General features: G+C 49.4%; 1 protein-coding gene and 1 non-coding gene across 13 annotated transcripts in view; both read right to left on the reverse strand.

Annotated features, from left to right (window-relative positions):
• Nucleotides 1–26429, reverse strand: part of MED24 (mediator complex subunit 24) — a 39559-nt gene that overhangs the window by 7281 nt on the left and 5849 nt on the right. For 6 of the 12 annotated variants that reach the window (XR_002518139.2, XR_639182.4, XM_009190535.4 and 3 more), the window contains exons 4-19: nucleotides 10397–10435; nucleotides 10003–10076; nucleotides 9404–9636; nucleotides 9203–9259; nucleotides 7629–7740; nucleotides 7338–7488; nucleotides 6931–7044; nucleotides 6325–6372; nucleotides 5457–5539; nucleotides 5079–5165; nucleotides 3306–3417; nucleotides 2376–2554; nucleotides 1478–1515; nucleotides 949–1031; nucleotides 433–611; nucleotides 224–323 (exon numbers count right to left, since the gene is read on the reverse strand). Coding sequence is in view for 10 of the 12 variants with exons in the window: in XM_009190535.4 (XP_009188799.1) it covers nucleotides 224–323; nucleotides 433–611; nucleotides 949–1031; nucleotides 1478–1515; nucleotides 2376–2554; nucleotides 3306–3417; nucleotides 5079–5165; nucleotides 5457–5539; nucleotides 6325–6372; nucleotides 6931–7044; nucleotides 7338–7488; nucleotides 7629–7740; nucleotides 9203–9259; nucleotides 9404–9636; nucleotides 10003–10076; nucleotides 10397–10435 (1689 nt within the window). In the remaining 2 variants the exon portion in view is untranslated. The remainder of the gene's footprint in view (nucleotides 1–223; nucleotides 324–432; nucleotides 612–948; nucleotides 1032–1477; nucleotides 1516–2375; nucleotides 2555–3305; nucleotides 3418–5078; nucleotides 5166–5456; nucleotides 5540–6324; nucleotides 6373–6930; nucleotides 7045–7337; nucleotides 7489–7628; nucleotides 7741–9202; nucleotides 9260–9403; nucleotides 9637–10002; nucleotides 10077–10396; nucleotides 10436–26429) is intronic. The other 6 variants (XM_009190537.4, XM_021929161.2, XM_017950708.3 and 3 more) reach the window with 3 other exon arrangements.
• Nucleotides 1108–1211, reverse strand: LOC116271177. The gene has a single exon (XR_004179607.1). It is a non-coding gene; the product is annotated as a small nucleolar RNA SNORD124 (small nucleolar RNA).

Raw genomic sequence — 26429 nt, forward strand, 5'->3', positions numbered from 1 at the left:
TCAGTGCAGCGGGTGGAGTCCCGGGCCACACTCCCCACAAGTTTGATCTTCCCAGAGCTACCTGGGCCAGAGGGAGTGGCTAAGACTACAATTACACAAAAGATCGATATCAAAACATGAACTCCTGGATTAAAGGTCTTCTTGCCCTTACGAAATATAACAAGTCATCACTGGCTGGCTCTGTGTCTCAGGGGAGCGAAGGCTGCTGGGAAGGCGGGGCTACCTGGATGGACTCGAAGGCCAGGACCCCATTCTCCCAGGCATTGAGGATTTCCAAGATGGCGGCTGAGATGCTGAGACAGGCCTCGTGCCACTTCATCTGCCTGCGGGAGTGCAGAGAAGTCAGCACAGAGGAGCAGGGGACGGGCTCGGGGAGAGGGTCTTGACCCTGCCCCCACCGCCACCCTTGGAGTGGGCGCCCGGGCCACTGACACCAGCTTCATCTCCGAGGAGTTGTTGAGCAGGGCCACCAGGGACTCCACTTTGGTGGAGTCGGGGCGGAAGCAGGGGTGGTCAGGGTTCAGAATCTTGCCCTCCTCAGGCATGCAGGTCTGCATCCAGGTCTCGAAGAAGGGCACGTCAGCTCCTGTGCGCGACTCAGACAGAATCACCTGGGAAAGGGGAAGGGGGGCACCAGCCGAGTGGGGAGGGCGCGGCGCCTGCCAGCGCTGGACCTGGGACTGCACCGTTTCCCGCCAGGCTGCTGCTCCAGCCCAGCCCCAAGACTGGGGACGAACTGTTCTAAGGAAGCCAGACGGGGGCAATGCTGCCACCTAGTGGTCAGTGTGAACATGGGGCTGAAGGGGCCGTCCGGGTGGGCACCTGGTTTCTGAGGCCCACAGAACTAACTGGCTGAGAGGCTGTGGGGGTGCAGGCGGTGAGGTGGGGAGAGTTCCGGGTTACCTTCTTCCCCTGAGCCCCCGTCCCGGTTGCTCCCCTCTCTCTCACCTCTGAACCATAGGTCTGGGCCACATGGCACAGCATGAGGAAGGAGATGTCAAACAGCAGGGCCCGGACAGAGGCCGGTTTGGCTGTGGAAGGACAGGAAGGCTGAGCTCCCAGACGAGGGCAGGGGGCCGTGCGTGTCTGGGTCGACAGGGATCGGGATTTGCCTCTAGGAAGGTCAGGGACCAAGTGGCTCCTTCAAAGCTCTGAGGCTCAGAATCCTTTTCTTGAGTCTCAACTGGAACATCATCCCTTCCTTGAAACCAAAGACCCCCAGCACCCTCTCCTGGCATACCCAACCAAGTCATAAAGGAGTGAGGGCGGAAGGAGACATAGGAATGGATGGTCTGGGAAGAATACTTTTCCAGCATTACCCACTTTCAAGCTCTGTGGAAGCTTCCGTTGGTCATGGCTCTGACGAGGGAACACAGCCTCCCCCTGTTGAGCCCGGGAGCCCTCCTCCCTCCCACACTCTCCCGCCACACCCCTCCTCAGGGCCCACTGGGCCTGCAGATGCACAGGGCTGACTTACTGCTTTCTTCGCTGCCATAGGTTGTGAATTCATTCAAACTGAAAGGAATGGAGACAGGTTGCATTAACCAGGGCATAAGCTGAGCAGTAGCTGGGCGCTGGGGACTACACATGCTCAGAGAGCGGTCGCTAGAGTCTGAGTTACTGGTTAAACTTAAAATGAGACACATTGGTACAGGAAAAAGAAGGATTTCTTTTTTTTTTTTTTTTGAGATAGAGCCTCGCTCTGTTACCCAGGCTGGAGTACAGTGGCACAATGTCAGCTCACTGCAACCTCTGCCTCTGTTCAAGCAATTCTTCTGCCTCAGTCTCCCAAGTAGCTGGGATTACAGATGCCCGCCACCACACCTGGCTAATTTTTTATATTTTTAGTAGAGACAGGGTTTCACCAAGTTGGCCAGGCTGGTCTTCAACTCCTGACCTCAGGTGATCCACCCACCTTGGCCTCCCTTAGTGCTGGGATTACAGGCGTGAGCCACCACACCCGGCCAGAAGGATATTTATTGTTAGAAGATTTCCAAGGCCTAGAGAATGGCTCACTGAATGGAACCATGTTCTATATATGTCAAATTCCAGGACAACCAAAGGCAACAGAATTTGAGAGCCCCTTATTAATAACTGGGCATACTCAGAATTCCTCCATGCCCAGTGTTCAACACCTCAACCCTTACCCTCATGCCTTTACCAAACATGTCCACTCCATCCTCAGCTGAAGAGAAAGGAACACTTAGGTCACAAGAACAGGCCCTTCCTCCAAGATCTCCAGCCAGGATGCTCTGCCTAGGCCCGTGGGTCTCTGGATGAGACCCAGACCCAGGTACCTGACTCCTACCCTGCTACCTCCTCCCAACACGTGGCCTCCCTGCATGCCCTGGGGTCAGGGGCTTGGCCTTCCTCACTTGATGAATTTCCGGGCGAAGGATTTCAGCTTTCCAGTGGCAGCAGCGGCAGCCAGCAGCAAGTCCAGACTCTTCCCGGACAGCATGTGGCCCAGGACTCCCAGCAGTCCCTCCGGGGACTTAGAGTGGTCTGCATCCATCGTCTGGGGACAGGACAGGAAATCAAGTCCTGAAGAACACTGAAGACCCCCCACCCAAGATACAGCCTAGCCACATTTTCTCTTTTTCACAACCTGGAATGTAATCTACATCTTTCTGACTTCGATCTGGAAAATAATTCCTAAAACCCACCCTTGCTCTCCGATCCATCCCTCTCATCTACACTGGCATGCAGGTGGTGAGGTTGGAGTGGGCAAGGTCACAGCTGGGAGCTTCTCTGTTGTTTCCCTTTTTTTTTTTTTTGAGACGGAGTCTTGCTCTATTGCCCAGGCTGGAGTGCAGTGGCGCAATCTCGGCTCACTGCAACCTCTGCCTCCTGGGTTCAGTGATTTTCCTGCCTCAGCCTCCCAAGTAACAGGGATTACAGGTATGCACCACCACATCCAGTGAATTTTGTGTTTTTAGTAGAGACATGGTTTCACCACGTTGGCCAAGCTGGTCTCAAACTTCTGACCTCAAGTGATCTTCCCACCTCAGCCTCCCAAAATGCTGGGATTACAGGCGTGAGCCACTGCACCCACGTCTCTGTTGTTTCCACGTGAGACGGCCTAAGTGAAAGTGCCTACTGCAGTGCCTGGTGTACAAATGAAGGTCCCACGGGTTAGCATTCGGTGGCAGCTGCCCTTGCCTCCCCTTTCACTACCTCCACAGCAACTATGTATAAAAGCTAAAGGAGACAGAGGTCTGTGGCCTGTTTGTTTATCTGCAAGCAGAAGGAGCACTGGGAAGAAGAAAGAGAAGACCGTGGTGGCCAGGGAAGGGCACACTCACCTTGAGGATGTTTGTGACAGTGGGCTCTGCCCGGAGGATCAGCTGGATGTTGGGCTGGATGTTGGCATTCTCTCCTGATTTCTGCTGGGGTGCGTGCTCTCGGTCTGCTTTGCTGCGGACATCACCAGTTGGTCAAGGAAGGGAAGAGGAATGAAGAGAAATTATTGACACATTCCCTCGTTCAAGCCCAGAAGTAAATGAGCAGAGGAGGTGGGAAGCATGTAAGAATATCCAGGTTGGGGTGAAATTCTTTTTTTTTTTTTTTTTTGAGACGGAGTCTCGCTCTGTCGCCCCGGCTGAAGTGCAGTGGTACGATCTCAGCTGAAGTTTATGGATGCATAGTCAATGTCGCAATCATTGATTTATCCTTAGTCTTTTTTTTTTTTTTTTTTTCGAGACAGGTCTCACTCTGTCGCCCAGGCTGGAGTACAGTGGTGCAATCTCGGCTCACTGCAGCCTCTGCCCTCCGAGCAGCTGGGCACTCACCACCACGCCAGGCTACTTTTTTGTATTTTTAGTAGAGACGGGATTTCACCATGTTGGCCAGTCTGGTCTCAAACTCCTGACCTCAGGTGACCCGCCCACCTTGGCCTCCCAAAGTCCTGGGATGACAGGTGAGCCACTGCGCCTGGCTATTTATCATTAGTCTTTTGTTTTTTGAGACAGAGTCTCGCTCTGTCACCCAGGCTAGAATGCAGTGGCATAATCTCAGCTCACTACAACCTCCGCCTTCTGGGTTCAAGCGATTCTCCTGCCTCAGCCTCCTGAGTAGCTGGAATTACAGGTGCATACCACCACGCCCAGCTAATTTTTGTATTTTTAGTAGAGATGGGGTTTCACTATGTTGACCAGGCTGGTCTCGAACTCCTGACCTCATGATCCGCCCACCTCGGCCTCACAAAGTGCTAGGATTACAGGTGTGAAGCATTGCACCCAGCCTATCATTAGTCTTAAATGTTCTGAAAGCACATTTAAGATTAAAGGAAGATTCAGGATTTTTACTTATTTTTTTTTTTGAGACAAGGTCCCACTCTATCACCCAGACTGGGGTGCAGTGGCATGATTTCACCTCATCGCAACCTCTGCCTCCTGGGTTCAAGCAATTTTCATGCTTCAGCCTCCAGAGTAGCTGAGATTACAGGCACACACCACTATGCCCGGCTGATTTTTGTATTTTTAGTAGACATGGGGTTTTGCCATGTTGGGCAGGCTGGTCTTGAACTCCTGGCCTCCAAGTAATCCATCTGCCTCCGGCCTAGGATTTTTACTTTTATCAGAAAGATGGGTATGAGTTAAAGAGCAATGACTAAGAACGTAAAACTCTGGTCTGAAGACACCCATGCTTTTTTTTTTTTTTTTTTGAGACAGAGTCTTGCTCTTGTTGCCCAGGCTGGAGTGCAATGGCGTGATCTTGCCTCATCGCAACCTCCGTCTCCCGGGTTCAAGTGATTCTCCTGCCTCAGCCTCCCAAGTAGCTGGGATTACAGGCATGTGCCACCACAGCTAATTTTTTATTTTTAGCAGAGATGGGGTTTCTCTACGTTGCTCAGGCTGGTCTTGAACTCCCGACCTCAGGTGATCCACCCGCCTCAGCCTCCCAAAGTGCTGGGATGACAGGCGTGAGTCACTGCGCCCGGCTGGTACCCCCAGGCACAGTCCCAGTCACTTGCAGCTCAAACTTTAGACAGGAGGTTGAAAGGCACCCAGCAGCCCCACCATAAAGAGAGAGAGGTCAAGGGGCTCTTGGGGTAGCCCAGGCGCGCTCACACTTACCGCTTAGCCATAAGGCTGTTGACACTGGCCTCAGACAGAAGCCCCTGCTTGCCACATTCTTGGAGCAGGAAGTTTGTACAGTCACAGCTGTGAAAGAGAAAGATGTGGAGGGAACTGGGCACCTGGCTGGGAGGGCGAGGGGTGGGAGTGGCCAGTCCCTGAGCAGCATCCTGCCTCTTTCAGGTGAGGAAAATCTGGAGGGCCTGAGGGACAGTAGAGGGGCTCTGGGGACTTGGCAACTATGGGCTGCTGCTTCCTGCCCCTGCCAAGGGGAGTGAACAAGGAGACAGAGTCCCCTGAGGCTTCTCTGGCACAGAGATCAGGGGAAGAGCCCAGAACCCCTTCCAGTAGGGTAGGGGTGACCAGGGGAGCTCATACTTGCAGCGCTGGTCAGCTTTGTCCAACAAGGGTGTGAGTTTCAGCAGGAACTCAAAAGCACAGTTGACATCCTCAGTGAAGTCCTAGAAGGAGGCAGAAGTGTCCACCTGGTTTCCAGGGCCACCAGGCCCTGATCATCTCAGGCAACCTTGTCTGCTGGAGACATCAGCCTGAGCTGCCTGGCTGCCTTCTGCCTGGAGCCTGGGTGTATGCTGTGGGTGCACACACACGCTGAAGCACACACATACACTGAAGCACATACATGCTGAAGCACACACATGGCAAAGCACACACACACTGAAGCACACACACGCTGAAGCACACACACGCTGAAGCATGCACATGGCAAAGCACACACACTGAAGCACACACACGCTGAAGCACACACACTGAAGCACACACACACTGAAGCACACACACTGAAGCACACACACTGAAGCACACACATGGCGAAGCACACACACTGAAGCACACACATGCTGAAGCACCACTGAAGCACAATACACTGAAGCAATACACATGCTGAAGCACACACATGCTGAAGCACACACACTGAAGCACACACACTGAAGCACACACATGCTGAAGCACACACACTGAAGCACACACACTGAAGCACACACACGGCGAAGCACGCATATGCTGAAGTACATGCACACACTGAAGCACACACACGGCGAAGCACGCATATGCTGAAGTACATGCACACACTGAAGCACACACATGGCGAAGCACACACACTGAGGTGTACACACACATTCAGCTCTCTTCCAGGCATAAGAACACTGCCCAGCTGGGGCCTGAAGGACCCTCCCTTTGCCCTTGTTTCTGCTCCCATGCCTCCATCTCAATCCTCAACTCAACTCACCTTGTCCCCATGAGAGTACTTCTTCAACTTCACCAAAACCTGTGGAATCTAGGGGGTGAGGCAGGGGGAAAAACAGGAAGATCCATTTCTTTTCTCTTTCATCCACCCCTGAAGGCATCCCCCCGACCCCCTGCTCCAGGAAAAGAGACAGGAACACTCCTACCCTGCGAGTGAGAGCACACTTAGTGCTGAATGAGAAAGCCAATAGGTGCCCAAGCCCCTGATGCCCCCAGGCCCAGGCACAGGACACTGGGACCCTATACCTCTGCTAGCTCAACAGAAAAAAATGCCATAAGCGAAAGTGGATCCCCAGCTTCAAGGAGGACTGGAGCCCCATTCCCTGGCTCCTTTCACTGCCCTACACCAATCTGTCTGATGACCAAGCTAAACTGCACCTCTGTGGTAAGAAACAACGGAGTCTGCCAAATGGGCTAAATATAGCCCTGGCACTTTCAGAGAAAATGATCAATGGGAACTTGCGCTGGGATACCTGGCAGGCTGGGCCCAGCGCCCACAGGGAGGAACACAGGGCAAAGGTCCAGGGTGCCGCTGCTCTTCCTGAGAACCATTCCTAGACTGGCTCTGCCCCTCCCACGTCCCCAGTACCTTGAGGAAAGTGAAAGCTGTCCACTTGAGCTCCTCCGTACCCTCGGGAGACTCAATGAGCCCCACGAAGCAAGCTTTCCAGATCTCCAGGACAAAAAGTGGGGTGGGGATATGCTGTGGGAAGAGCCAAGGACGAGGCCTAAGAGGGTGCCCATACCCCGTCATCCTTCTGTGGACTCCGAGGATTTGGCTGGCTCAGAGACTGCATGGCAGAGTCACTGCCCAGCTGTGTGCTGAGAACCAGGGGCGTAAGGTCCAATGACAGAAGTGTGCACAACTAGCACCCACTTTCCATCATGGAGCAGGAGAAACCCCACTTCTCCCAGGGAGGACTACAAGAATCCTCCCTCCTGCCCCCAACAGGCTGGCCCGCCTTGGGGAGGGGAGAGCCACTTGGCCCCTCCCACCTGCATGCGCTTCACCATCGTCAGCTGCTCCACCAGGGACTGTGTCTCGCCTGTCAGGTTCATGGTGCCCTCGAGCAGGATCACGGCGTGGACGGTGGGGAAGCCGGTCTTGTTCATCTGCTCCGCATGCACAGACAGCATCATGGGGATGCTGAGGGATCACAAACACAGGGGACAGTGTTTGGGGGACCAAAGGTGAAGGTGGAGAGGATGGCACCAGGTGCCACATCTTCCCACCCCAGGGCGTGTCCTCCCTCTCCCTCCACCACCATCCCCCAGGGGAGCTGGTACCTCCTAATGAGGGTGCCGCACTGCTCAGCCTGGCTCCGGAGCTGGGGGTTGCTGAGATTGGCCAGGATCTCTCCAAGTTTCAAGAGAGAATGCTCGATGGCAGTCCAGGAAGCTGGCAGAGGGAAAGAAGTGCAGAAACGTGATGGGAAACAGGGGAGAGGGAGCGCCTTGCCCCGAACTCCTTGATTTTGGCACCCCCTCTGGCACATGAAACCACACAGGAAGGCTTTCCCTGAGAATGACAGGGAAGGAGGGGCCTGAGGGCAGCATGCACTGTTTCCAGAAGGGGAGTGGGCACCTAGAGCTGGAAACCCCAGAGACCATTCCCAAAGGCCTGACTTCCAAGGGACACAGCCAGCTGACTTCAGAAGGTATGGCATCACACAGGCTCAGGAGAGAGAGGCAGAGGGAGGCCAGAGCCCAGTGGCTGGAACAGGGAGGGTAGCCACAAATCACTCGAGGAGTGGGCGGATCCCAAAGTCCAGTCTTGCAGAGGCTGTCACTCTCCTCTGGGGGAGCTAGGTCCCTAAATGGCCTTCTCATTCTCAACCACTCCCTCATCTAGGCATTGTGCTTGCTGCCCTCCCCTGCTAAAACCTCTCACACACCCTCTCTCAAACTCCCACATGCTCTAAGCTTCTGTTCAAGCCCCAGGTCCTTTAGCAACTCACCCAACTGGTCTAACTCACTGTTCTGTCCTTCCTTAATGCCCACACTCATGGTCTAAGCCATATATCAGTTAGCACTGAATTATGTTACTTATCCTAGTTACAATTCCAGAGGGTCAAATGATGAACAATGGCACCAACTAGCCCATTAACCTCCATGGAGCATAAAAGGGGGAAAAAAAAGACAAGACCTGAGATCCATTAAAATTCAGTATTCATCCGATTTTCAGCCAATAAACATGTATCAAGGGCCCAAGGTAAGGAAGAGGCTGTCAACACAGTCCATTTTTATATAAAGATTATGTTTTTGGACTTTTCACAGGCAGTAAAACATACTTGGGGAAGAAATAAATATACTAGTCCTAAAACAAGCTCTCCAACCAGGTCCTGAAGCCTCGTGAGTAGCCCATTCTAGCATTCTTGTTCCTGGAGAACAAGAGATCTGTAGGTGGTCCCAAGCCACTTGGGCTTCAAGGAGCAAGACTATGGCCTTAGGACCCCGTTGCTGGAAATACCGGTATCTTTCCTCCCGCCAGGTGATCTGTCTGTTCTCAGGCTCTGGAAAGTACCAACACTTAACATCTGAACTTGAGTCAAGAGGCATATGGTACAACAGGCCCAACAGCAGACAGGCACTGTGTTAAAAGGGGCATTTTAGGTAACATTCAAATACAAGAGTCATTTGCTTCCAGACGATGAGTAACATGGAGACAAACACAGTAACGGACACTGTGCTTGTCTTGTCCTCTAGTTTTTTCCGCGTCTGTGATGTATTAGTCTTGCTCCCCACTAGCAGCTATGCTTGATGAGGGCAGGGACCCTGCCACATGCTCCTTTGGTAGCCCCCCACCCCCCGCCCGCAGCACCTAGCACAGTGCTGGGCGTACCACAATGCTCAGTAAATACCTGTTGGTTGATTGGCTCGGGTGCCACCCTGCCCAAGTCCCTGGGATGTGTGCAATGCTTATGGGGAGAAAAAAAAGGAAGTGGGATGGTTTCAGATCCTCCTGGAAAGAGGTGGGATGGCATCCTGCCTCTCCCTTCTCAATTAAAGGACCGGCTACGGGAGCAGCGGCAGGTGGGGCTCAGGGGAATCAAGGGACATACAGGCCTCCTCTAGTTTGGCGATGTGCAGCAGGGCCCGGTTCTTGGTGCTGCTGAGGGTTTTCTCCAGGCGCTGAAGGCACATGGCAAGCTGCTTCTCCCCAGCGGCTGGAGTGCCAGCCTCCAGCCCCTCCCGGAGCCGCTCTGCAGAGGCTGCCGTGCAGCGCAGCAGCCAGTGGAGGGCGCTAAGAAGGGCTCGGCACAGTCCGATGCACTCCTCGGCTTTGCCGTGACAGCTACAGGGAAGGATGCAAAATTAGCCTCTGTTCTTCTAATGGCTGAAATCCGACCCACACCAATGTTCCCCAGAGTCCCTGGCACTCCCTTATTAGGGACCAGGGCTGCAAAGCTAGCAAAGTCCTGGGGAAGACGCTTAGCCGCTTTGGCTTCTACTGGACAAGATTTCAAATGAGCTACTTCAGACAGAGAGGAGGCACTCTGTCCTAAGGGAGTAAGAAAAGGAGGGGACGAGTGAGTGTGGATGGCAGGTGGGGAGAAAAAACATGGGAACCCAGAGTTGGTCTCGGTCTGTGTGCTAGGAGCTGCACCTCTGCACTAAGACAAGGCTAGAACGTTGTAAGCCCCCTTACCCCTGCCCTTACCTCAGACGGTCACAAAACATGTCCATGATGTCTAGCAATGCCTGGACACACAGGTCCCGAGAAAAGTCATCAAACTGTGGAAAGGACAGTGGAGATGCTACGGAATGCCCCTGTCCACCCCCAGGTCTCACATGAGGCAGATGGTGTGTTCAGGACTCCTGCTCCTCTCTCCTCCAACCTTGGGTCCAAGACTCAGCACCCTCAACACTGGACATTGGCTCCCAAGCACCAGCCGCTACTTGCCAGGATCCCCCTCCCATGGAAGGCCAGCAATGCCAGCCAGAGGCATCATGTGCTGCCTATCCAGCCTCATGGGTCACAGGATCAGGGCCGTCAAGGAGGTGGGGCCTTGTCTGTCATCCCCAACCTAGCTCCTGAGTGCCTACGGTCATACCTTACTGATGGCTGTGAGGACAGAAGAGTAGGACACCATCTGGAGAGAAGGAAGAAAGATAATCTTTAGGTAACTAGTCTCCTACAGTTGAGAGGAACAAAAACTGAGGCTTCAAGTTGCTATAGCTCTCCTGAACCTCAATCCCTTCCAGAGGCCCTCTTCAACCCAGGGAAGGAGAGGCAGTGTCACTGTGCACCACCCTGTTCCTGCCTCTGTCAGACTCACTGCAAATGGTCTCAGCATAAGCCCATCAAGAAGATGATTTTGGGGATACTCAGAGGCTCCATGTTTCAGGCCAGGCACGGTGGCTCACGCCTGTAATCCCAGAACTTTGAGAGGCTGAGGCGGGCGGATCACGAGGTCAGGAGTTTGAGACCATCCTGGCCAACATGGTGAAACCCTGTCTCTACTAAAAATATAAAATTAGCTGGGTGTGGTAGTGCGTGCCTGTAATCCCAGCTACTCAGGAGGCTGAGGCAGGAGAATCGCTTGAATCAGGGAGTTGGAGGTTGCAGTGAGCCGAGATCGTGCCACTGCACTCCAGCCTAGACGACAGAGTGAGACGAAAAGAAAGAAGGAAAGAAAGAAGGAAAGAAAGAAACAAGGAAGGAAGGAAGGGAAGGAAGAAAGGAAGGAAAAGGAAGGAAAAGAAAGGAAGGAAGGAAGGAGGGAGGGAGGGGGGGAGGGGGCAAGGGGGGGGGGAGCGGAGGGGAGGGGAGGGGGAAAGACGGAGTAAATTTCACTGTACAAACTCTTAATTGTTCTCCAGAACTTACTCTCTAGGATGCATCCAGGACACCTTCCTTGATCAACCCCCAACCTCTCTTACCAAGCTCAAACCCTTCCTCTGTGCTCCCAGTAATCACCTTAGGCTCATCATTACATGGCAGGTGCCTGCAGTCCCCACTAAATCAGAAGCTCCTTGCGGACAAGGATGCTTTTACTCAGTGACCACCACAAACTTGATATTTGTAGAATGAATAAATAAAAACACACCGTTAGCTCAGCATGTCTCAGAGTAGCTTCCAAAGCTGCCCTATCCAATAGAGAAGTCACTAGTCCCATGTGGCTATTTAAATTTAAATTAATTAAAGTTAAATAAAATTTGGCTGGGCGTAGTCGCTCATGCCTGTAATCCCAGCACTTTGGGAGGCCAAGGCGGGAGGATCATGAGGTCAGAAGATCAAGACCATCCTGGCTAACACGATGAAACCCCATCTCTACTAAAAATACAAAAAAATTGGCCGGGTGTGATGGCCAGTCCCAGTTACCAGGGATGAGAATGGCGTGAACTCGGGAGGCGATAGCAGAGCCAGACGCCACTGCACTCCAGCTCAGGCTGACAGAGCAAGATATCTCAAAAAAAAAAGCTAAATAAATTCTAAAATTTTTTTTTTTTTTTTTGAGACTGAGGCCTCAGCCTGTCAGCCCCAGGCTAGAGTGTGCAGTGGCCGGATTCTGCCTCACTGCAAGTCTTCCTGGGTTCACGCCCATCTTCCGCCCTCAAGCCCAGCAGCTGGGACTACAGGCTCGCCACCTCGCCTCGCTAGTTTTGTATTTCTGGGTAGAGACGGGTTTCACTGTTAGCCAGGATGGTCTCATCTCCTGACCCGTGATCCACCCGCCTCGGCCTCCCAAAGTGCTGGGATTACAGGCTTGGAGTCACCAGCCATAAAATCTCTTAAAATTTAAAATGCAGTTCTTCAGTCACACTAGCCACATTTCAAGTGCTCCACTGCCACACGCGGGCCAGGCTTCTACCAGACAGGTAGATAAAGAACATTTCAATCACTGCAGAAAGTCCGTTGGACCATGCTGCTCCAGAGGTTCTCAGGTTGTTAAGAAATGTCACACATTGGCCAGGTATGGCAGTCACACCTGTAATCCCAGCACGTTGGGAGTCCAAGGCGGGTGGATCACGCAGGTCAGGAGATTGAGACCATCGCGCTAACATGGTGAAACCTCGCCTCACCAAAAAATACAAAAAATTAAAGGCATGGTGGCAGGCGCCAGAACCCCAGCCTCTGGAGGCTGGAGGAGGAGAATGGTGTGTGAACCTGGGAGGTGGAGCTGGCAGTGAGCCAAGATCGTACACTGCACTCCAGCCTGGGGACAGAGCTAGACTCAGTCTCAAAAAAAAAAAGAAAGACAGATATGTCGCACACACACTCCTGAGCTTGTGTGTGACATAAATTTGACAAACACTGATTAAAATGATATACAGAGAACTTTACCACAGAACTTCTCAAACTAAGGATATACTCATATACAATGAGAATCTCTAAGAAAAACTGATGATAAAACAAAGCAATATTCTTTAAACGTACTTGACTAAGGAATTTATTAAAAATTTGGTATTTCCAAAATACATTTTAGAAATTCTGCCTGAACAGTAAGTCTCAGAGGACAGATGGTATTGAATTTATATCTGTTTCTCTAGCATCTAGCCCAAGAACTGGTATTGGCCAGATCCTCAGGAAGTTTTATTGCTTGGAATAGATAAACTAACTAGTTGCCTTCGGAAAATCTTACCCAAACAAATTTCTGTTAAAGAAAACCATTCAATTAATCACAAGACTGGAGATCTTAGTTCAAAAATAATTTCTCCTAACTGAAATTAAACCCTACAAAATCTTGTCAAGTATTTAAAAAATAATTAAGAATGTTGATAAAATATAAATAATACCATAAAAAATAGCAACAGTGGCATAATTTCAAAATCAGTGGCAAAGCATACCAAATACAAAAGCAGGATACAATGAGTCAAAAACTATCAGGACAATCACCCCTAGGCTGTCTCTGCTGGAGGAGTGGGAGCCCAAAGATTTAAGAAGAAAGCTGTCGGCCGGATGCAGTGGCTCACGCCTGTAATCCCAGCACTTTGGGAGGCCAAGGCGGGCGGATCACGAGGTCAAGAGATCAAGACCATCCTGGCCAACATGGTGAAACCCTGTCTCTACTAAAACTACAAAAACTAGCCAGGCGTGGTGGCGCATGCCTGTAATCCCAGCTAATCAGGAGGCTGAGGCAGGAGAATCCCTTGAACCCAGGAGGCAGAGGTTGCAGAGAGCCAAGATCGCACCACTGCATTCCAGCCTGACGACAGAGCGAGACTCCGGCCTCAAAAAAAAAAAAAAAAAAAAAGGAGAGGAAGAAAGCTGTCTGCTCAATCACTTGGGTATGGCAAACTTTCCGTCCTGTGCGATTTCCTTCTCACCAGAATACACTGCTCTGTTCAGGCATCTTTCACTAGTACTCCTCGGTGAACAGGAGCAAAACAGAGAGGGCCTAAATACAATCAGTGTTCAGAACCACCATGCTGTGAGGCCAGAGCTAGTGTCTGATATCCATCAGGAAAGTCAGGAGCCTGCTCTGGGCAGAGATCATGCTGGTTTCAAGTTTCATCTCAGCACTTTGGGAGGTGCCGAGGCGGCGATCATTTAGGTTTGGGGAGATCGAGATCCTGGTTGGACATGGTGAAACTCAGCTCTACCAAAAATGCTGCACCAGCCGGGCGTGTGGCTGGCCGCAGTCCCAGCTACTGGAGGCTGAGGCAGGAGAATGGCTCATCCTGGGAGGCAGAGCTGCAGTGAGCCGGTGATCGCCACTGCACTCCAGCCTGGGCGACACAGCGAGACTCCGCCTCAAAAAAAAAAAAAAAAAAAAAAAAAGAAAGCTGGGAGCCTGCCTGGGCAGGATGACCGTAACGTTCCAGCGAGTGTTTTGTTTATTTATAACTGATGTCCCCATAGCGAGTGCTTGGCAAAGAACTGAACCTTGCTGGATACCAACCTGCAGGGGGAGCTGGATGTCCCCACTAAACACTGACCCTCAAATGCCAGGAGAGAAATCCCCAATTCTGCATGTTCTGAGGGATGCCATTCATCAAAACGAATTTACGGTCTTCAAATGCTGAATTCTGTTCAGTAGATTTCTGCTAACTGTATCAATAAAGCACAGCTACTCCAGAGAGCTGAAAATGCTTTCTACATGAGGAACTGTTTTACAAAGCAGGAACTGGCCTATTCCAGTCTTAATCATTCTATCACGGTAGCTCTGAACCACCACGGCCCTCAGGGTAGGAGACCCTCTGTGTGGCCACCTCGCTTGTGGCTAGCCCCGCCTGACCCTGCAGCTGCCCTCAAATCCTCGCCGCTCTTCTGAATATTCAACATCCCAACTATTCCTAAGTGCCCTCTACTCGCATAACATTGGGCCAAAGAGCCTCTTGACTTTGAAGGAAGAATAAATTACTAATTTTGCACAGTACTTGAGAGGTCACAAAGGTCTTTCATATCTATTTACTTCTCTCTGTTACATCAGCCTCTTTCTCTTTCTTCCCTTTCCCATCAGTGTTTACACATTTCAGGACTCTTCTATTGGTTTGTTTGTTTTTTGAGACAGGGTCTCACTCTGTCACCCAGGCTAGAGTGCAGAGGTGCTCCCGGGTTCAAGCTATCCTCCTGCCTCAGCCTCCTGAGTAGCTAGGACTACAGGCACACACCACCATGCTTTATTTATTTATTTATTTATTTATTTATTTATTGAGACAGGGTCTTGCTCTGTCGCCCAGGCTGGAGTGCAGTGCTGTGATCTCGGCTCACTGCAACCTCCGCCTCCTGCGTTCACGCCATTCTCCTGCCTCAGCTTCCCAAGTACCTGGGACTACAGGCGCCCGCCACCACGCCCGGCTAATTTTTTATATTTTTAGTAGAGATGGGGTTTCACCGTGTTAGCCAGGATGGTCACGATCTCCTGACCTCATGATCCGCCCGCCTCAGCCTCCCAAAGTGCTGGGATTACAGGCATGAGCCATCGCGCAGGCTAATTTTTTTTTTTTTTTTTTTGAGACAGAGTCTCACTCTGTTGCCCAGGCTGGAGTGCAGTGGCACAATCTCGGCTCACTGCAACCTCTGCCTCCCAGGTTCAAGCGATTCTTCTGCCTCAGCCTCCTGAGTAGCTGGGACTACAGGCACATGCCACCATGCCCGGCTAATTTTGGTATTCTTAGTAGAGACGGGGCTTCACTATGTTGGCTAGGCTGATCTCGAACTCCTGACCTCATGATCCACCCGCCTTGGCCTCCCAAAGTGCTGGGATTACAGGCATGAGCCACCGTGCCCGGCTGCCTAACTTTTGTATTTTTTGTAGAGACGGGGTTTTGCCATGTTGTCCAGGCTGGTCTCAAATTCCTGGTCAAGTGAGCTGCCCACCCACCTGGGCCTCCCAAAGTCCTGGGATTAGAGGTATGAGCCTGCCCTAATTTCTTCTATTTTTAAAAGAGCTTCCTGAAGACCCCACACTTCCATTTAACCACCACTCCATCTCTACTGCTCTTCACATATATAAAAGTTCTTTTTCTTTTTCAATTTTACTTTTTTTTTTTTTTTTTTGAGACGGATTCTCACTCTGTTGCCCAGGCTGGAGCAGTGGCATGATCGCAGCTCACTGCAACCTCCGCCTCTCGGGTTCAAGCGATTCTCCTGCCTCAGCCTCCTGAGTAGCTGGGATTACAGGTATGCACTACCACACCTGGCTTATTTTTGTATTGGTAGAGACAGGGTTTCACCATGTTGGCCAGGCTGGTCTTGAACTCCTAACCTCATGATCCACCCCCTCGGTCTCCCAAAGTGCTGGGATTACAGGCGTGAGCCACTAAACCCCGCCTTTTTAATTTTACTTTTTTAGTAGAGCCGGGGTCTATGTTGTCTAGGATGAGCTCAAACTCCTTGCCTCAAGTGATCCCCCTACCTTGACCTCAAACAGTGCTGGGATTACAGGTATGAGCCACCAGGCCCGGACAACATAAGAGTTTTCTACACTCTCTGGCTCTACCTGCACACTCTCCATTGACTATTCAACCCACTCCAATTACTTCTGTCCTGACCACTCTATGAATCTTCTTGTTAAGGTCATCAACAAACTCTTCATGCTAAATCCAATGGATCCTTCTCTCTTCTGATCTTACCTGACTTTCCAGCAGCATCCGACCCCTTGAAACCCTCCCTCATCCCTCAATCCTCTCTTGGCTTTTCTTGGTAACACTCTCACTTTTCCTCCCTACTCTCTGGCCCCTTCTCTTCAGACTCCTATGACGGTTTATCCTCCTAAGTGTGTTCCTTAAATGAGATTGGTTCCTCCGGAAGTTGGGTGTAGTCACTTCTTTGCTCACTCTCCTCTGTCTCTGCACAATCTCATCCATACCCATAGCTTTGATTACCATCAGTAGCTGGTGACTTCTAAACCAAAAGCTCCAGTCTAGAACTCTCCTTGAGTACCAGACACCTATGTTCAACTGCCTTCCGAGTATCCTCTTTTTGATACCCCACACAGGCACCTTAAATTGAAAAGGCCAAGATCAAACATGTTATCCTCACCCACATCCCAGCCCTACTCCACTCTTCCGCTGTCTCATGACCCATCAGGTATCTAGTGTCCAAACCAGAAACCTAAGCGTTATCCTTGACCCCTTCTCCTCGCACTCCCCTCATCCCATCAATCAAATCATTTCAATGCCACTTCCTAAACTGTTCTTAAAGTCATCGTTTTTCTTCTGCTGCCACTTCCCAATTTTGTGCTAGTATCATCTCTCACCTGAAGTACACATCGACAGCCTAAATCAGGGGTTGGAAAACTACATCCTGCAAGTCCAATCTGGCTCATCACCATTTTTCTATTAGAACACAGCTATACCCATTTATTTACAGATGGGCTATAGCTAGTTTTGAGCTGTAATGATGGAATAGTGATGAGAGAGACCATGCAGTCTGCAAAGCTGAAAATACTTACTATCTGGTCCTTTACAGACAAAATATGCCACACTTAATGATCTCCCTGTCTTCTGTCTTACCTCCCTCCAACTCGTTCTTCAAACTATAACCAGAGTGATCTTTCTAAAATTAATCCACAAATTTCCGCAATTAATCTATAAAGTCAAGGAAATCTTGATTACAAGATAATAGGATTTTTATGGGAACTTAATGAATTGATTCTAAAATTTGTCTGGAAATGAAATGTCTGAAAACAGTCAAAAAATTTTTGAAAAATAAAGAAACTAAGGGAAGATTTGTCCACCAAGGTACCAAAACATACTATAAAGCTATAATAAAGTTCTGGTGCAAAAAAAAGAGAAAGAGGCCAGGCGTGGTGGCTCACGCCTGCAATCCCAGCACTTTTGGAGGCTGAGGCAGGTGGATCACAAGGTCAGGAGTTCAAGACCAGCCTGGCCAAGATGGTGAAACTCTGTCTCTACTAAAAATACAAAAATTAGCTGGGCATGGTGGTGCACACCTGTAATCCCAGCTACTTGGGAGGCTGAGGCAGAGAACTGCTTGAATCCAGGAGGCAGAGGTTGGAGTGAGCCAAGATCGTGCCACTGCACTCCAGCCTGGGAGACAGAGTGAGACTCCCTCTCAAAAAAAAAGGGAGAGAAAGATACCAGTGAAATACACTAGGGTGTCAAAAAATGGACCCTTGTGCACAAGAGAATTTAGAATTTAAGATATGACAAAGAGGCCGGGCGCGGTGGCTCAAGCCTGTAATCCCAGCACTTTGGGAGGCCGAGATGGGCGGATCACGAGGTCAGGAGATCGAGACCATCCTGGCTAACACGGTGAAACCCTGTCTCTACTAAAAAAAATAGAAAAAACTAGCCGGGCGAGGTGGCAGGCGCCTGTAGTCCCAGCTACACGGGAGGCTGAGGCAGGAGAATGGCGTAAATTCGGGAGGCGGAGCTTGCAGTGAGCTGAGATCCGGCCACTGCACTCCAGCCTGGGCGACAGAGCGAGACTCCGTCTCAAAAAAAAAAAAAAAAAAAAAAAGATATGACAAAGAATGGCCTATTCAATAAAGAGAGTTGAGCCATTATCCATCTATTTGAACAAATAATAAATGTGGATCCCATCCTCATACCACAATAAATTCTAAATGGCTCAGACAAAGTAAATACAAAAAATAAAAGTCAAGTGTTGGCAGAAATTAGAGAATATATTTTCATTTTATTTTATTTTTTATTTTGAGAGAGGATCTCACTCTGTTACCCACGCTAAAATGCAGTGGCGCGATCTCAGCTCACTGCAACCTCTGCTTCCCAAGCTCAAGCAATTCTCCAGCCTCAGCCTCCTGTGTAACTGGGACTACGTGCTCAAGCCATGAACTACCGGCTTTTATTTTATTTTATTTTTTTTTTTTTTGAGACGGAGTCTCACTCTGTTGCCGAGGCTGGAGTGCAGTGGCGTGATCTCAGCTCACTGCAACCTCCACCTCTTGGGTTCAAGTGATTCTCCTGCCTCAGCCTCCCAAGTAGCTGAGACTACAGGCACCCACCTCCACGCCCAGCTAATTTTTTTTTGTATTTATAGTAGAGACGGGGTTTCACCATGTTAGCCAGGATGGTCTCAATCTCCTCACCTTGTGATCTGCCCACCTCAGCCTCCCAGAGTACTGGGACTACAGGTGTGAGCCATCACGCCTAGCCTAATTTTTTAATTGTTTGTAGAGACAGGGTTTTGCCATGTTGCCAAAGCTGGTCTTGAACTCCTGAGCTCAAAGCAACCTGCCCGCCTCCGCCTCCCAAAGTGCTGGGATTACAGGTATGAGCCAAAATGCCCCACCAAGAGAATATATTTAAATCTCTGAAGCAGAGAAGTCCTTAAGCAGACAAAAGCCCAGTAAGGGGAAAAAAAGGATAAAACTGACAAAAACATAAAAAATTTCTGCACACTAAGAAAAAAAATTACAGGCGGTTCTCCTGTCCAGCCCACCACCCCTGGACTGTCCCTGCATATAAGTTCCCCCTAGCAAAACCCTATGTGGCATCTGCTGTCTTCAGGTTCTTTCAACCTCTTGAACCTGGTGCCATCCCTAGCAAATAGGGGTCCAGCACAACAACTGGTGAGCCAGTCAAGAGGCTGTGGAGAAAATCCCATCAGTCTGAGACAATGGGGTCTGGGAAGGGGAAATCCAAAGGGAAAATCTCATTATTAACAACAACAGGCCAGGTGTGGTGGCTCACGCCTATAAACCCAGCACTTTGGGAGGCCAAGGCGGACGGATCACCTGAGGTCAGGAGTTCAAGACCAGCCTGGCCAACATGGTGAAACCCTGTCTCTACTAAAAATATAAAAATTAGCTGGGTGTGGTGGCAGGCACCTATAATCCCAGCTACTTGGGAGGCTGAGGCAGCAGAATCCTTTGAACCTAGGAGGCGGAGTTGCAGTGAGCTGAGATCATGCCATTGCACTGCAGCCCGGGCAACAAGAGTGAAACTCCATCCATCTCAAAAATTTAAAAAAAAAAAATTAGATTTAAAAAGTGATATAAAACTCAAAAGCATACATAACAAATAAGGATTACAAGATAGATTATATTAAATGACATTTAAAAATCAGTAAGAATTCTGGTCGGGCGCGGTGGCTCACACTTGTAATCCCAGCACTTTGGGAGGCCAAAGTGGGTGGATCACGAGGTCAGGAGATTGAGACCATCCTGGCTAACACAGTGAAACCCCGTCTCTACTAAAAATACAAAAATTAGCCAGGTGTGGTGGTGGGCACCTGTAGTCCCAGCTACTCGGGAGGCTGAGGCAGGAGAATGGCATGAAGCTGGGAGGCAGAGCTTGCAGTGAGCCGAGATCACGCCACTGTACTCCAGCCTGGGCAACAGAGCAAGACTCTGTCTCAAAAAAAAAAAAAAAAAAATCAGTAAGAATTTTTTTTTGGGGTGATGAAAATGTTCTAAATTGATTGTGATGATGTTTGCCCAACTCAGCGAATATACTAAAAACTAGGGTGCCAAGAGTAGTAACTCATGCCTGTTTATCTCAACACTTTGGGAGGCTGAGCCAGGAGGATAACTTGAGTCCAGGAGTTTGAGACCAGCCTGGGCAACTAAACCCTTCTCTACAAAAAATTAAAAACATTAGCCAGATGTGGTGGTGCCAAACTGTAGTCCCAGATACTCAGGGGGCTAAAGTGGGAGGACAGCTTGAGCCAGGGAGATCAAGGCTGCAGTAAGCCATGATTGTGCTACTGTACTCCAGCCTAGGCAAAGGAGTGAGACCCTATCTCTGGAGAAACCCTGTCTCTACTAAAAATACAAAGATTAGCCGGGCGTGGTGGCACCCGCCTGTAGTCCCAGCTACTTGGGAGGCTGAGGCAGGAGAATGGCTGGAAACCAGGAGGCAGAGGTTGCAGTGAGCCGAGATCACACAGCTGTACTCCAGTCTAGATGAAGGAGTGAGATCCTGTCTCACACACACACAAAAAAAGCCGTAACAAAAAAAAAAATCGAAAAATAGGCAAATGATATATTTATTTGTGTATTTATGAATACATAAATTATATATTAATAAATATATAGGCCGGGAGCAGTGGCTCACGCTTGTAATCCCAGCACTTTGGGAGGCCAAGGCAGGTGGATCACTTGAAGTCAGGAGCTTGAGAACAGCCTCGCTAACATGGATAAACCCCGTCTCTAATAAAAAGACAAAAATTATCTGGGTATGGTGGTGCATGCCTGTAATCCCAGCTACTTGGGAGGCTGAGGCAGGAGAACTGCTTGAACCCGGGAGGCAGAGGTTGCACGTCACTGCACTCCAGCCTGGGCGACAGAGGGAGACTCCATCGAAAGAAAAGAAAAGAAAACAAAAGAGAAGAGAAGAGAAAAGAGAAGAGAAGAGAAGAGAAAAGAAGAGAAGAGAAAGGAAAGAAAGAAAGAATCTGCACATTATAATATGATATAATTATTTGCCTCTGGAAAAAGTTTTAAAAGATTCTATCCTGGCCGGGCGCGGTGGCTCAAGCCTGTAATCCCAGCACTTTGGGGAGGCCGGTGACGCTGGATCACGCGGCTTCAGGAGATCGACCATCCTGGCTAACACAGTGAAACTCGGCTCTCTACTAAAAATACAAAAACTTAGCCGGGCGCAGGTCGGTGGCGCCTGTAGTCCCAGCTACTCGGGAGGCTGAGGCAGGAGAATGGCGGAACCTCGGGAGGCGGAGCTTGCAGTGAGCTGGGAGATCCCCGCCACTGCACTCCAGCCAAGCATGGTGAGCTGGTGACTCTGGTTCCCAAAAAAAAAAAAAAAAAAAAAAAAAAAAAAAAGATTCATCCAGCATTGGCAAAGGTGTGGGGAAATACTGTGAGACATTGTGGGATGGGGTATAACTAATCCAGTCATTTTAGGGGATATTTGCAGGATCTACTATAATTTAGTATGTATATATTCTTCAAATCACATATTCCATTGTGAGGTCTCACTCCTAGAGAAACACTTCCAGATATGCCTGTGTAGGTAGAAGGATATTCAGTGAAAGTCACTTGATTATAACAGTGTGGAACAAACAACCTAAATTAGTACATATGGCTGGGCTAGGCATACAGTGGCTCACACCTGTAATCCCAGCACTTTGGGAGGCCAACGCTGGCAGATCACTTTTGAGTCGCAGTTTGAGACTGTGCCTATCAATATGGTGAAACCCTGTCTCTACTAAAAATTTAAAAATCGGCCAGGTGTGGTGTGGTGCATGTGTCTGTAATCCCAGCTACTTGGGAGGCTGAGGCAGGAGAATCACTTGAACCCAGCAGCGGGGACGGGAGGAGGCTGCAGTGAGCCAAGATCAAACCACTGCTCTCTCTGGCCTGCCACAGAGCAAGACTTCATTCAAAAAAAAAAAAAAAAAGTACATACGGTGTATTATGTAGCAATGGTTTAGGGTGAGTTCCATGGCTCATGCCTCTAATCCTAACACTCTGGGAGGCCAAGGTGGGCAGATTGAGCTCAGGAGTTCAGGATGAGCCTGAGCAACAAGGCAAAACCCGTCCCCCTGGCTACAAAAATGCAAAATTGGCTGGGGTTTTAACATGCACCTGTAGTCCGGGAAAGCTACCTGGGGGCTGGAGGCAGGAGGATGGCTTGAGCTGAGGCCCAAAGCTGCAGTGAGACACTATTGTGCCACACACTCCAGCCTCCTGGGCAACAAAGCAGGATCCTGACCTAAATGTTTTGTTTTTTTGGAGACAGAGTCTCTTGCTCTGTCACCCAGGCTGGAGTATAGTGGTTCGATCTTGGCTCACTGGAACCTCCACCCCCGGATTCAAGCTGGGACATTCTCCTGCCTCAGCCTCCTGAGTAGCTGGGACTGCAAACGCCACCATGCCCGGGTAATTTTTACCATGTTAGCCAGGATGGTCTCGATTCCGACCTCGCGGATCCACCAGCCTCCCCAAACCGCTGAGATTGCATGGAGCCATTGTGCCTAGCCTCTAAAAAATTTTTAATAAAAAAATCGGCCGGGCGCTGGGTGGCTCAAGCCTGTAATCCCAGCACTTTGGGAGGCCGAGACCGGGCGGATCACTAGGTCAGGAGATCGAGACCATCCTGGCTAACCCGTGAAACCTCAAGCTTCACTAAAAATACAAAACCAGCTGGCGAGGTGGCGGGCGCCTGTAGTCCCAGCTACTCGGGAGGCTGAGGCAGGAGAATGGTGTAAACCCGGGAGGCGGAGCTTGCAGTGAGCCGAGATCCGGCCACTGCACTCCAGCCTGGGCGACAGAGCGAGACTCCATCTCAAAAAATAAACAAAAAACAAAAAAAATCTATGTGTCAACTGAGAAATACTATTCAGCAATTAAAAATAAGAAGAAGAAGAATGGGGCCAAGCATGAGTGGATCACACCTGTAATCCCAGCACTTTGGGGGCCAAGGCAGGAGGATCGCTTGAGCCCAGGAGTTTGAGACCAGCCTGGGCAACAAAGTGAGACCCCATCTCTACAAAAATGTAAAAATTACCAGCCCAGGCAACATAGAAAGATCCCGTCTTTACAAAAAATTTAAAAATTAGCCAGGCATGGTGGTGAATGACTGTAGTCCCAACTCCTTGGGAACCTGAGGTAGGAAGATTACTTGAGCCCAGCAGGACAAGGCTACAGTAAGTTGTGATCCTGCCATTGCACACTCCAGCCTGGGTAACAGAGCAAAACCCTGTTTCAAATTAAAAATAAATAAATAAAAAGAATGTACTACTAACATATACAACATAAATAATAAATCTCAAAAACATTTATGTTAAACAAAAGACAGTATAAGAAATATATCCCATCTGACTATATTGCTATGAAATCCAAATAAAGGCAATTGTGGAAGAAGCGAGTGGACTTCTTCTGAAGTCCACTTCTTACTGAAGAAAGCAGTAAAAGGGAACTTTCTGAGAGAACAGAAATGTTCTGTATCTTATTTTGGATGCTGGTGACATGGGTATATACAATTGCTAAAACTCACTGAATAGGCCGGGTGCAGTGGCTCACACTTGTAATCCCAGCACTTTGGGAGGCCGAGGCAGGCGGATCACGAGGTCAGGAATTCGAGACCAGCCTGACCAACATGGTGAAACCCCATCTCTGCTAAAAATACAAAAAACTTGCCAGGCATGGTGGGGGACACCTGTAGTCCCAGCTACTCAAGAGGCTGAGGCAGGAGAATAGCTTGAACCTGGGAGTCGGAGGTTGAAGTGAGCTGAGATCGCCCCACTGTACTCCAGCCCAGGCAACAGGGCGAGACTCTATCTCATTAAAAAAAAAAAAAAAAAAACCCTCACTGAATTCATCTTAAGATCTTGTATGTTCTTTTTCAGATGAAGTTTCGCTCTTGTTGCCCAGACTGGAGCAGAGTGGGGCAATCTCAGTTCACTGCAACCTCCGCCTCCCAGGTTCAAGCAATTCTCCTGCCTCAGCCTCCTGAGTTGCTGGGATTACAGGTGCCCGCCACCACACCTGGCTAATTTTTGTATATTCAGTAGAGGCGGGGTTTCACCATGTTGACCAGGCTGGTCTTGAACTTCTGACCTCAGGTGATCCACCCACCTTGGCCTCCCAAAGTGCTGGGATTACAGGATTGAGCCACTGCACCTGGCCCAAGATCTTTGTATGTTATTCTATGTTAATTAAAACATGTATATCTTTAAGGAAGTCTTGTCATGTGACTCCTCCACTTAACACCCTTTAAATGATTACTTGTCACCCTAAAATAAAGCCCAAATTCCTCAGCATCACTCAAAAGTCTTTTATGACCTTATCGTTCTCTCTCTCTAAACCACTCTCCTCCTTAAAGTGCCAGCCTAGCAGTTCTGAAGGTATGGTCCAGGAACTCCCCAGGGTCCCCAAGACCTTTCAGGGGGTCTAGGAAGTCAAAATTATTTTAAAAATACTACTAAGATACTGTTTACCTTTTTGCTCTTTTTCTCTCACAATTGTACAGTGGATTGTCCTGGAGGCTCCATAACATGTGATGATATTCTATTATTAAATGCATCAACAATTGAAATGCATCAACAACTATATAACTTAGTCATGGATATTTTCCAAATTACCAATTCATGATGTGACAAAAATCATGCATAGATAAAAGATCTATTCAAGGTACAACAAAAAGAGACCAGTTAATTTTATTTCATTTTATTTTTCTTGAAGGTTTTTTTTTTTGAGACGGAGTCTCGCTCTGTTGCCCAGGCTGGAGTGCAGTGGCCGGATCTCAGCTCACTGCAAGCTCCGCCTCCCGGGTTTACGCCATTCTCTTGCCTCAGCCTCCCAAGTAGCTGGGACTACAGGCGCCCGCCACCTCGCCCGGCTAGTTTTTTGTATTTTTTTTAGTACAGACGGGGTTTCACCGGGTTAGCCAGGATGGTCTCGATCTCCTGACCTCGTGATCCGCCCGTCTCGGCCTCCCAAAGTGCTGGGATTACAGGCTTGAGCCACCGTGCCCGGCCTTCATTTTATTTTTTATTGAGACAGAGTCTTGCTCTGTCGCCCAGGCTGGAATACAGTGGCATGATGTTGGCTCACTGTAGGCTCCACTTCCTGGGTTCAAGCGATTCTCCTGCCTCAGCCTCCTGAGTAGCTGGGATTACAGGTGCGCACCACCACGCCCGGCTAATTTTTTGTATTTTTAGTAGAAACAGAATTTCACCATGTTGACCAGGCTGGTCTCGAACTCCTGACCTCAGATGATCCACCCACCTCAGCCTCCCAAAGCGCTGGGATTACAGGCAGGAGCCACCACACCTGGCCAATAATATATTTTTTTAATATTTGAAGAAATTTATTCTGAGTCAAACATGAGTAACCATGGCCCTTCAGGAGGTCCTGAAAACATGTGCCCAAGGTGGTCGGGTGCAGCTTGGTTTTATCCATTTTAGGGAGGCATGAGATCAAATACAATCAAATATATTTAAGAAAAGTCTCAAAATTTTTAAGAATGTAAAGGGGTACTGGGACCGGGCACAGTGGCTCATACTCATAACCTCAGCACTTTAGGAGGACAAGGCGGGAGGACTACTTGAGGCCAAGAGTTCAAGACCAGACTGGGTAACATAGTGAGACCCCATTTCTACAAAAAATACAAAAAAAGAAAAGGAGAAAAAAATAAAAGAAAAAGGAGTCCTGAGAACAAACTCCTTTTCTCTAGCCATACCAAATTATTTTCGGTTCCTGAACAACATTATGTGAGTTTTGCCGCCCACCCTGTGCATATGCTTTTCTCTGCTTTGCACACACACTCTCCTCAATGTGCCTGGCTAACTCCTACTCAACATTCAGGTCTTGGTTTAAATATCACTTCCTCCACAAAGCCTTCCTTGATTGTTCAGACTGGACTGGGTGCCTTTCCCATGTATTCCCAAAGCAAGGACAGTCCCAACTTAACAATGGTTCATCTTACAATTTTTCGACTTTATTTTTTTTATTTATTTTATCTTATTTTATTTTTTGAGACGGAGTCTTGCTCTGTCATCAGACTGGAGTGCAGTGGCACAATCTTGGCTTACTGCAACCTCTGACTCCCTGGTTCAAGCAATTCTCCTGCCTGAGCCTCCCAAGTAGCTGGGATTACAGGCACTCACCACAATGCCCAGCTAATTTTTGTATTTTTAGTAGAGACAGGGTTTCACCATGTTGTCCAGGAGGGTCTCGATCTCCTGGCCTGGTGATCCGCCCACCTCGGCCTCACAAACTGCTGGGATTATAGGCGTGAGCCACCGCG

Source organism: Papio anubis, chromosome 17, assembly GCF_008728515.1.
Source record: "Papio anubis isolate 15944 chromosome 17, Panubis1.0, whole genome shotgun sequence".
In the NCBI taxonomy this organism is placed as follows: Eukaryota; Metazoa; Chordata; class Mammalia; order Primates; family Cercopithecidae; genus Papio; species Papio anubis.